The following is a 12103-nucleotide window of genomic DNA, read 5'->3' on the forward strand; positions in this document are numbered from 1 at the left end:
TCCATCACCACTTTATCTTTTACCTTTAAACTATTTATTATCTTTTTAGACTACTTATTACATATGCATAATGTCTGAATGTCTTTTTAAAGCACCTAATATATGAGAAGCGAACGTACATTTAGTTGTATACTTTTTTAATACAATGACAATAAAGGAAAGCTTGAATCTGGTATGATTTACTGATTGGTCAGATGCCACAGTGATCTGTGATGTAGAAATCCATGTGGTTCTATGAGCTCACGGAGTAATGAAAAATCCAAAACTATTATAACCTTCCACTGTAGTGACTAATTTGCAAGATTAATATGGCCTGGCCCACAGAGAAAAACATTTAACCTGAACTGGTTTCATCCTTACAACATCAAAAAAGACGCCAATGAACATTTTTTGTTATTCAGTAGTCAAGTCAAGTCAAAGTTTATTCATTGAGCCCATTTAAAAACAACCTCAGTTGACCAAAGTGCTGTACAGTTATTAAAATAGAATAAATCATACACAAATAGGTATAAATAAAAACAATGAAAACAATAAAATACTAAAAACAGTAAAATAATAAAATAGTAATAAAAACTCAATCCAAAACAGAGTTAGAGATTTAAAAAAAAGACAAATAAAAGGGTAAAAAAAGTAAAAAGAAAGCCAAGGATTCTTGCCTAGCTGGGACTGAACGCCATGGAGAATAAATAGGTTTTTAATAATACTAATTCAGTAAGTGTCCACACCAGCCCTCTCAGCCTTGTATAACTGAAACATGACTGTCTCTCTGTATAAACATGCTGCACTAATGTGATTCTCATTTCCCGTGTGGTGACAGTGTACAGAGACCAGACACCATTTCAGCCTGGACTTAATGACTGCAGCACAGGAAGAGATATATAACAACTCAGCCACACATTCACTTTGAATCTTCGTTCAGCTGCTGTTTATGCACAAATTAAATGAGAAAGAATGAAAAGAAACAAAGAAATACTAAACCCGTTCTGCAGAAGATAATGACACTGTAAAAAAAACTGTTGTTTTTACAGTTAAAAAGCTATGGTTGTCAGAACTTTACCGTAATAAATAAAAAAGAAACGCTGTTCTGCCATATAATTGCCAAGAAAATACTTTATAAATGCTGCATAAATTAAAGATTTTACCATTAAATATCAGTATATTTCTGTTAGAGATATGGTGTTTAGTACATTTAACAGTGAGAAAAAGTATTTTTACAAAAAATAAATGCAAAAAATACTGTTTTGGCTGATAAATACATTTACATCATTTCATTGATACTGAAACTGAATTAACCCATTTATCATTTTACGGTCTTTTACTGTCATGGTTTAGCAGTTTTTCACTGTAAAATCTACAGACTTTTTTTTACTTTATTTTTTTTACAGTGTAACAACCTTATGATGGAACTAATTGGCATAGTTAATAGCTATCTCCTATCTGGTATTTTCCCAAAAGCTTTGAAAACTCTCTCTTTAAAAAAAAGAACAGTTTTGATGCGTCTGTACTAAATACCTATCTGCCTCTATCAGATCTACCGTGTTAAGGTAATTGAAAAAGTCGTTTACCATCAACGTAGTCATTTTTCAGCCTCTGTTTTATTTTTGTTGGATACTTTAACTGCATGTCCAACTAGATGGCCTGTCTTGTTAACCTTTAGGCTGAATTATCCAAAAATAATAAGCTCTCCCAAATTAATCAAATCAAATCAAATCAAACTTTATTTATATAGCGCTTTTCATACATAAAAATGCAACACAAAGTGCTTTACAAAAAATAAGAAAAAACAAACAATAAAAATGACAAAACCCACCCCTCCCTCCCCCACATACACATCTGTAAGTATACATACACAAACATGCACACACGCATTTAGTCATGCACGCACACAAACACACTCAGACTCACACACAGCACATATTGATTGACAGTGTAGAGACATGGCAAGGCACCGAGGATCCAGATGAGGAAAACGCAACCTGTGGGAGCATCCACACTGAGAGGTGGCAGAGCCCACAGCCATAGAGGGCGCCATCACAGAGACCACCAGGACCCGGGGAGACCGAGGCGGACTCCACACATGGTGCAGAGCCGCCCAGTCCCCCGGGCCCAGGGAGTCCCCAAGACCACATCCCCATGGGCAGACCCAACACACACCCCAGTGAGGAGGCCCCCATGAGGAAACACTGGAGCTAAAGACTAAAAGACTAAAAGACTAAAAGACTAAAAGACTAAAAGACTAAAAGACAACAGGATAAAAACTAAAAGACTAAAAGACAACAGGACAGGATAAAAACTAAAAAACTAAAAGACAGCAGGACAGGATAAAAACTAAAAGACTAAAAGACAACAGGACAAGATAAAAACTAAAAGACTAAAAGACAACAGGATAAAAACTAAAAGACTAAAAGACAACAGGACAGGATAAAAACTAAAAGACTAAAAGACAACAGGACAGGATAAAAACTAAAAGACTAAAAGACAACAGGACAAGATAAAAACTAAAAGACTAAAAGACAACAGGATAGGATAAAAACTAAAAGACTAAGAGACAACAGGATAGAAAATAAAAGATAAAAACTAAAATACAACGGGAATAAATAAATAAATAGTAAAATAATCAGTTAAAAGCTATACCAAACAGGTGCGTCTTGAGCCTCCTTTTAAAAACATCAACAGTCTCTGCGGTCCTGATGTCCTCTGGCAGGCTGTTCCAAAGGCGTGGGCCATAATGGCTGAATGCAGCCTCCCCGTAGGTTTTAGTTTTAACTCTTGGAATGATTCAAAGGCCGGTGCCAGAGGACCTCAGGACTCGCGAGGGTTGATATGATAAAAGCATATCAGATAGATAAGATGGCCCAAGACCGTTAAGACATTTAAAAACTAATAAAAGAACCTTAAAATCAATCCTGAAACACACGGGGAGCCAATGCAGTGTCTTTAAAACCGGTGTAATGTGCTCCCGCCCTCTGGTCCTCGTCAGCACGCGTGCGGCTGAGTTTTGTAATAATTGTAGGTTGTGGATGCTGTTTTTGGGAAGACCAGAGAGCAGGGCATTACAATAGTCTAAACGACAAGAGATAAAAGCATGCATCAGCACCTCCGTGTTGGCCTGGGAGAGAAACGGGCGGACTCTGGCTATGTTCTTAAGATGGTAAAAACCTATCTTTGTTGTATTTTTAATATGAGGAATAAAACTTAGCTCAGAGTCAAAAATGACGCCCAGGTTCTTTACACATTGTGAGGTTTTAAAATCTCGTAGTTTTGGTAAAAGTTTCTCTCTCTTGCCTTCAGGACCGATGACTAAAACCTCTGTTTTGTCCTGGTTGAGCTGTAGGAAGTTCACTGCCATCCATGACTTGATATCTAAAATACAGTTTAAAAGGGAATCAATTGGCTCAGTGTCATCAGGAGACACGGCCATGTACAGTTGTGTGTCATCAGCATAGCTGTGGAAGCTGAATTACACAGATGACTTGCAAATCTACATTTCACTAACACTATCAGCGACTATGGACCTTTTGGATCTCTCTGTAACTTTATGATACAAATGAATGACTGGATGAAGCAACATTTTCTTTAACCAACTAGAAATAAGGCCAAGATAATTGTCTTTGGCATTCTAACAGAATGACACAAATTTGATAATTTGTGTCAAATCTTGGGGTCCTCTTGGACTCACATATTTAAATCCCAATAGCCATATTAAATCAATTTCATTGTTTGCTTACTAACATCTAAAGAATATTGCAAAAATAAGAGGAGTAATGTCCAAGTAAGACCTAATGTCCAAGCTTATGCATGCATTTACTGTCTTCCCAGGAGACAGTGCAGACACTGCAACAGTTAGTTCACAGGCATTCAAAAAAGGCTCATCAACTCCAACTTATTCAGAAGTGGGGGATCCTCTTGGCCAAAACTAGGAGATATGACCACATTACACCTATACTAAAATCCTTACACTGGCTACCAGTCCCTCAGAGAATCCACTTTAAAATCTTGCTGCTTGTCTACAAATCACTCTGTGGCTTTGGGCCCAAATACATCTCTGACATCCCTGGAGTCCCTGGGACATCTTGGGCTGGTCTAGTGGCTGTCCCATGAATTAAAACAAAACATGATGAAGCATATTTTTTATAATGCAACAAAGTCCTGGAATAATCTCCAGAATTATATAAAACATACATATAAGATACACACACACACACACACACACACACACACACAGACGGACGGAGGGACAGACACACTCACACACACACACACATATGTATATATATGGTGTGCATATAAGATGCATGTGGGCTGCATATGTAGGAGGATCCCACAGAACATTTTTATTTTGTGCGGGCAGTGCATTTTTGTTATTTTTATTTTATTCTATTGTTATTCTATTGTATCACATTGCATTTTAGTGTTTTATTGTCTACTTATATTTTTTATTGTGCTTTTATTTTTTGTGCAGCACTTTGAAAACCCTGTGTTTGCTATAAACGTGCTATATAAATAAAGTGGATTGGACTGGATGCAGCTTAGGCTAAATTGGTGACTCTAAATTGTCTGTAGGTGTGAATGATGCATAGGCCAATAATGTTTTCTTGCGATTGCCTTTCTAAAAGAAACTGCTGCAAAATATAGCTACTCTCGGATTTCAATCCATATTCTCATATTCCTGCTTTCATTAATATATATATAGAGAGAGGGGGCGAGAGAGAGAGAGAGAGAGAGAGAGAGAGAGAGAGAGAGAGAGAGAGAGAGAGAGGTGGGCGGGCTCTGGATCAGCTCCATCCCACCTCGGAAATACCAACCAGGTACTGCAGCTCCTTCCTGCCCTGCTCACCACTCATCCCCGGGGCTCTCTCACGGAGCTCCATCGCTCAGTGTTGCAATGATGTGACGGGAGAAGCGGCAGTAAACACCAGACATGTCCGGGCAGTGAGTGATCCTCGGCCTGTGGACCCGGCTTGCATGGCTCTCTGTCGGCCGGCTGGACAAAAGACAGCCCGCCTGCCCGCTGCAGCTTCTCCTCCTCCGGCCGGAGCCGCTTTGTGACTGTTCCTGCCCCAGATCCCTGCAGCACCCCCCGCTCAGAATGGCTGGACACGAGTGGGAAGACTGGTTCGAGCGGGAAGAATTTATCGGACAAATCAGCGACATCCGAGTGCAGAACCTGCAAGGTAGGAGCATCCTGATGGCTCTGGTGATATTTGTGCTCTTTAATAAGACAGGGAGCTGTGGGAGCGCTGAGTGGCCTGGCCACGCATGCACAATCTCAGTGCAAACTGTGTATTCCGTGAGGAACTTTCAGGATCGTTTGCTTTCGGGACTTTGGATAATGTTTGGGTGCTTTATAACACCTACAACAGCTCCAAAACTTCTCATATGGAGTTTAAACAGGTCCACTCTGTGCTCAGGAGCCCATCTGTATTTGTGGTGTTACAAAGGACCCCACACAATGATCTGTGTGCCTGCAGGGTTGTAGAGGTGTTTCATTCATGAAGTGCATTCATTGCATGTAAAAGCTCTGTGTTGTTGGTGCCTGGAAGACACGTTTTGTCCCAGAGCTGTTTGAAAATAGTAGCCAAAGTTGATCCTAAGGCACTCCTACAAGCTACAAACTTTGTGCAGTAGGTATTTGTTTGGAGCTGAAATGATTAGTGGTTTCATCAATTACTTGACTGACTAAAGCCAACAGTTTTGACAGTGGATTCATCATTTAGGTTTCTTTTAAGAGAATATTTTTGGGACAGTTGGTCAGATGCCACTTCCACTTATTCACACAGATTCTCAATAGGCATTGGCATTGTGTCTGTAGGGCTGGGCGATATGGACCAAAAGTCATATCCTCATATATTTAGGCTGAATATCGATATACGATATATATTGCGATATTTTTATTGCAAAGTGAGAGCAAATTTTCAGTCAAGGTTAAATATGACATGTCACAAGCAGTTTTATTAAAACCGTTTATTTAAGTAAAAAAAAAATAAAACTAAATATGACAAACCCTAGTAAGGGCAGTATTTATATTTAAAGAAAAAAAAATTAAACTATATCGATATATGCGATATGGTCTAATTCCATATCACTTTTAACAATATATCGATATATCGATATATCTTTTATATCGATATATTGCCCAGCCCTATGTGTCTGTGTAAGCTTTTAAAGGCACAACTTATTTTTAGTGTTTATATTTGACAGCTTATGGAACTAGAATTGTGTCATGTGTATTATGTGTTTTTGTCTGTTAATACAGTTATAAGTTTCCCTATCATTATTTTATATTCGGCCTAGGTGACTTAAGGCACCAGTACACACCACCGAGGACATAAGTACTGGCCCCTTAAAGAAGCAGTTTGTAGGATTTATTGGCATCTTGTGTTGAGTTTGCAGATTGCATCTAACTGAATACTCCTCCCCTCACGTTTCCTCCTGTACAATGCGTGTGGTAGTAAAGTGGCTTTAAGGTAATGAAAAATGCAGAAGGTCCTATCTAGAGCTGTGAACAACACTACATCATGGAGGAGGACCAGCTCCCTATAAAGGGCCAATTCTAAGCTAATGAACACAACACCTCTTAGTTTCAGATGATGTATACACAACGAAAACATGATTATGAATATATTCTGTTTCTGAGTAGTGCTACAGGAAAGAAGTTTTTAGGCCAGCATTAGTTAGAACCACCCTGGTATCAACAAGCCAATGGGATTTTTCAACCCGATTTTGGATTATTGCAGAAAATAAGGTCTGTGGCAAACAAACGTTTAATGATACATACTTTTTTCAGCAAGAAAATCTTCTCAAATAAACACAACTTTTATTATTCTGAAATATAAATGCAACAGCCACAAGTAAAAAGCTAACATGAGGCTAAAAAATACCTGCACTACGGTGGTGACAATATTACCAGCGCTAACCTGACGATAACGATCAATGTCCTGGACAACCGCTGGCCTTGCTAACACCAGAATATATCATAAATGAAATCTAGTCTGGAGACCACCTATTCATTTCTCTGTAGAGGAGGCGTGGTTTACGATCCTCCAGAGCTGTTTATTGGGCGCTACGAATGTCTATCATAAGCATCTGTAGGTATCTCTCTTGGCCAATGGCAAGACGACCACAACGGCCAGGGTCTCGCTAAACCCCATTAGCTTAGCCACTAACGGGGCTAGTTGGTAGATTAGGCTTTTGCCAAATCCTGTCGGAAGCAAGGCTAAAACATCCTTTTTGGTGGTGATAAAGGAGTGGAAGCCAAAGGTTGTTCTTCTTTTAAAATAAACTTTGGCTCTAAACTATCTAGAAACCTGGCTACAGCTAGATCCAAAGAGAGCTTGGCGTCTGCTGCAGCCATGTTGGATCTGTAAGCAAACTACAAGCTTCCGTCTGTCCAATAGTACGCGTCATCGTCTTGCCGTCCCTCCGCGTTCTGTGATTGGATCCCAAAAGCAGGGCTAAGAAACGGCCATGGTCACCATGAAACCGCTGTAGTCTTATTTTTCCAGTTGTTAGCAACCGCCTGTAAGACACGTAAAAGCGTTAAAATTCATGAATGGGATAATTACTGACATATTTTACGTTGTATAAAAATGTAAAAAGAAAATCTTAAGCTTGTGCTAACCACAGACCTTAAATCAGACATTGAACCAAATCATAAAAAAACAAACAAACATTGATTTCAGGAAGTGCAAACATCCTAACATCCTAACATCCTAAGGGTTTACGACTAAGCCCTGCAACACTCACACACTGCAATTTCCTCAAATCTGACACACTGGTCCTTTTAAGCGTACAACAGAAAGTCAGCGTAAAGTGGGCGTACGATCATTTCTACCCAAGGCTCGACGTTTATCAAGTTGGACGTGAGCGGAGGGTACGATCAGATCTCAGTCTGCTCTCAGCTCGTGTACACAAATCTGAGTCAGCGTGAAGTCGACACGAGTCTGAGAACTGATCTTAGACTATAGTATCGATGCCTGGAGCTGATAAAACTCTGTGGTGTTTTGTTTTTTAATGGTGGCAAACCAACGAATGTTTAGGCTACATTATTTATCATTAAAACATAATTTAAAATAAATACACCCTGCGACATTCTTTAACCAGAATACTAGCCAAGGCTATTAAATGTGTTGTCTTCTGATATTTACTGTTATTATTATTATTATTATTATTATTATCATTTCCAATCAGCGCTGCCACACACTCCTTTGACTGTGACAGAATTATTACTAAATGTAAAGAAGTGAATAATATCTCTCCATAATAATAATAATTGCATATTTTATGCTATTAGGCTTTATATATCAGGATGTATAAATGAAATATTCCAACCTCACCAGGAGTTGAATGATCCACTGCTACTCTGCTGACAGCACCACTGATTTCCTTCCTTTTCTCTTTTTATGCTGCCAAACTAAACCAGTTTGTTGTGTTGCAGCTGTTGGACGTCAGCGTTTCACTTTCTGACTGAGAAATTCCTCTTCTTTTGGATTAAAACTTACTTTAAAACATTGTTTACCTCCTTCAACCAAAAAGCTGTGAAAACTTCTAAGTCCGTGCTCCAAATGTAAAATATTCAGTGAACTTGTTTGTTGTACTTTTATTTCATAAACCTCCGTCGCTGTAGCCTGGGTATACCCAGACTGCCTTGCGCGCTCGAATTTAATTTCGAACCTCCAGACGGTCTGGCAACCAAGCCAGTTTCGTAGCCCTGTTTTAGGGATCCAATCACAGAGCAGGGTGGGACGGTGAAACGATGACGCGTACTACTCGGCACTTGGAAGCTTTCCGGATCCAACATGGCTGCTGCAGACGCGAAACTCTCTATAGCTGCAGATGGTGTTTTAAATAGCTTAGAGCGAAAGTTGAAAGGCGAAAGGTCTCTTGGCGGCTCCGCTGAGATCACCGGCGTTATGGTAGCGGGGCTACTAGCGCCGCTAGCGGCTATTAGCGCCGATAGCGGCTAATAGCTATTAGCCGCTAATAGCTATTAGCGGCTAATAGCTATTAGCGTCGCTAGCGGCTAATAGCCCCGCTACCGCGGACAGCGGAGCCGCCGAGAGGCCCGCAGCAGCTTGTTTATTGCCCATAAAATCAGTGGACGTGTGTGGCAGAATGACATGAGGGGGAATAAAGCGTGAAAATAAATAATCTTGCAGAAAGCGAGAACTGGAGAAGCAAAGCAGCAAACAACACTCTCTCACAGACACACACACAACAAACATCCATCTCTGTTGCTCTACTAATTCATCTGGTATAACTGATCTGATTGGCTAAGAGCTACCTACAGACGCTTTGATAGACATTCTAAGCGTCCAATAAACGGCTCCGGAGGATCGTAAACCACACCTCCTCTACGGAGAAATGAACGGCTGGATTCCAGACCTAATCTCCAATGAGATTTGGTCTGGTGTTAGCCAGGCTACCGTCGCTGCGTATTTCTGTAAAATGTCTATTTCGCTCCTATTGTTAATTGTAACGGTGCACTTTGCTAATAAAGCTGACTTTAGGGGGGGGGGAGGCATCCTCTTTTAGGCCGTATTGCATCCTTCGGTGTCACAAACTCTGGAGGCGAGCCATCTGAATCGGGTATATATTATATATATTATATATATTAGGGCGTGACATTTAAATGAGGCTTGTTTTGAGCCACCACATTTATCAACAGCCGATCATTCTCACGCTGTGATTGGAGAGATACGGACGATTGATAAATCACACATGAACCCTGTCGTAAGACGAAATATACGCTCAGATCTGCGCTGGTTTCTACGTTCGTTTGATAAATGAGGGCCAATGAGAGCAAAACAAAAGAGAAAATAGCTGACACGAGAGGAAAAACACACAGTTGAAACATGCTGGCATGTAACAATGTCTTTGCAAAAAATGCATCTTGACGTGTTTTAGTACTTTTGCATTGCTATTCCATAACGTTTGGGGACTCCCAAGACATAGTAACAACAGGAATGATCAAAATCCAAAAACTAGTTCTGATGGGTCTAGCATTGTTTATACTGGATCTTATATTTCTCATAATGCAACCAATAGTTTCCATTCAGACCATATTTCATTAGCCCCGCTCTTCAACAATCTCTAATTATGTTATAGCCAGTTTAACTGTATTCTATCCAAAAGGGAATGCTTTGAAAATGCCTTGTGACCGGAATGTAAGGAATTAACTACTGCACAACTCTCTGTACAACTCTTTACTCAATCTTTGATGTTCCGCTCACTCCTTTTCTTGTGTAGTGTTCTGCCTCAAATAGCATGTGTGAGCATGTGAGCATGAAATTGTGAACTCACCAGCTGTTGCTAATGGTCAGTAACAGGCTCCTTACTAATAGCCCTCCTTGCCCTGTAGCTGCATTAGATTCTGCTCTAAGTTCTCTTGTCCTGCCTCGATTTATCCAGTAGATTTATTCTCCACTGATGGAGTAAGTTAAAAAAGAAGCCTATAGCCTGTTCACTGTTGATGATGATTTTAATGTGGTCAGTGAAACAACAAAATAAAAATAAACTTTAAAAAGCAAATTACATTTATTTTTAACACACACACACACACACACACACACACACACACACACACACACATTCTTGTACTTCTATCTTTGTGAGGACCCTCATTGGAATAATGAATTACCTAGCCCCTTACCCTAACCCTAAACTAACCTTCACTATCACAACCAAATGCCCAACCCTAACCCTAACATAAACCTAATTGTAACTTTAACCCTAAAACAAACTCTGAACTCTCAAACAAGCCTCAAAGAAGTAAGGACTGGCCGAAATGTCCTCACTTCACAAAAAGGTCCTAACTCTGTTGGTTGAAAACTTGTTACGGTCCTCACTATGTATGAAGTACAAGAACGAACACACACACACACACACACACACACACACACACACACACAAAATGACATATCTTAAACTCAATGTTTACTTACTAGCTGTTTTGTCAGCCACAGTTCTATACTTCACTCACAAAATCTTTCAACATTTTTCGTTGTAGAGAAATTATTTTTCAAATATTTTTTCTTGATTTCCAATATGGGAAATGGATCTGTTGGAAAAGAAAAGAAAATTGTGCTGTGTTTGCACCATAGAACAGCGGTATTATTAAAAACCTTACAGGCCAACATTTAAATAATGAGATTTTGAGTTTGAGATATGTAACTTACAGTATAGTTTGGACTACTGTATAAAGTCAGTTAGGGCTGGGCGATATATCGATCTAAAATATATATCGATATATTTTTAAATGTGATATGGAAATAGACCATATCGCATATATCCATATAGTTCAAAATTGCACTGTGATCCTTGCTCCAGGCAAACTGCAGAATTTATTTAAGATTTTTTTTTTTATTTAAATGTGTACTTTATGATTTGACTTGATTTTTTAATAAATACTACTTCTGTTGTTATACAGTATTTATGTTCACTTAAATAAACGGTTTCAATAAAACTACTTGTGACATGTCATATTTGACTTTGACTGAACATTTGCTCTCACTTTGCGGTAAAAATATAGATAGATATATATTGTATATCGATATTCAGCCTAAAATATATCGGGATATGACTTTTGGTCCATATTGCCCAGCCCTAATGTCAGTGGTGCAAGTTTGCCAAACAGGGCTTTACAAAGATTAGAGGAGCAGACTCACAACAATTGCTCTTTAAAGTGGAAATAATTGATTTAATGAGTGTGGTGAGAATGAAAGCTTTGTTCAGCTCCCATCCCAAAGCCTGTAACAGGCAAGAACTATAAATGTCTTGATCCATTCAAATCATCACTTCATATTATATGGTGGCACAGAATACAAGTGAGAATAGTGTAGAAGCAGGAAGAGATGGAGTGCTAAATACATGATCTACAAGTCAGTGGTCATGATAAGACTAGCATAGATAAGACATGTATTAGCCTTTCAAAGTTGATATGGCTAACGCATTAGCAAATATTGGTTTATTTCCACATTCAGCAGACAAAGAGCAACATTGTCATTTGTAGTCATGTTTGTTGCCACCAGGTTAAAGGTGAAGCTAAGACTAATATTGCTTAGCTTTGTAATACTGTTTTGGTCTCCACCAACTCCTAAGAAAA

At 39.2% G+C, this 12103-nt stretch overlaps 1 protein-coding gene across 1 annotated transcript in view; it reads left to right on the plus strand.

Moving 5' to 3' along the window:
• The first annotated feature begins 4815 nt into the window (after window positions 1-4815).
• Window positions 4816-12103, plus strand: part of clmna (calmin a) — a 67807-nt gene continuing 60519 nt past the window's right edge. The window contains exon 1 of the mRNA XM_059352719.1: window positions 4816-5174. Coding sequence (XP_059208702.1) covers window positions 5090-5174 — 85 coding nt within the window. The 5' untranslated portion in view covers window positions 4816-5089. The remainder of the gene's footprint in view (window positions 5175-12103) is intronic.

Source organism: Centropristis striata, chromosome 16 (genome assembly GCF_030273125.1).
Source record: "Centropristis striata isolate RG_2023a ecotype Rhode Island chromosome 16, C.striata_1.0, whole genome shotgun sequence".
Taxonomy (NCBI): Eukaryota; Metazoa; Chordata; class Actinopteri; order Perciformes; family Serranidae; genus Centropristis; species Centropristis striata.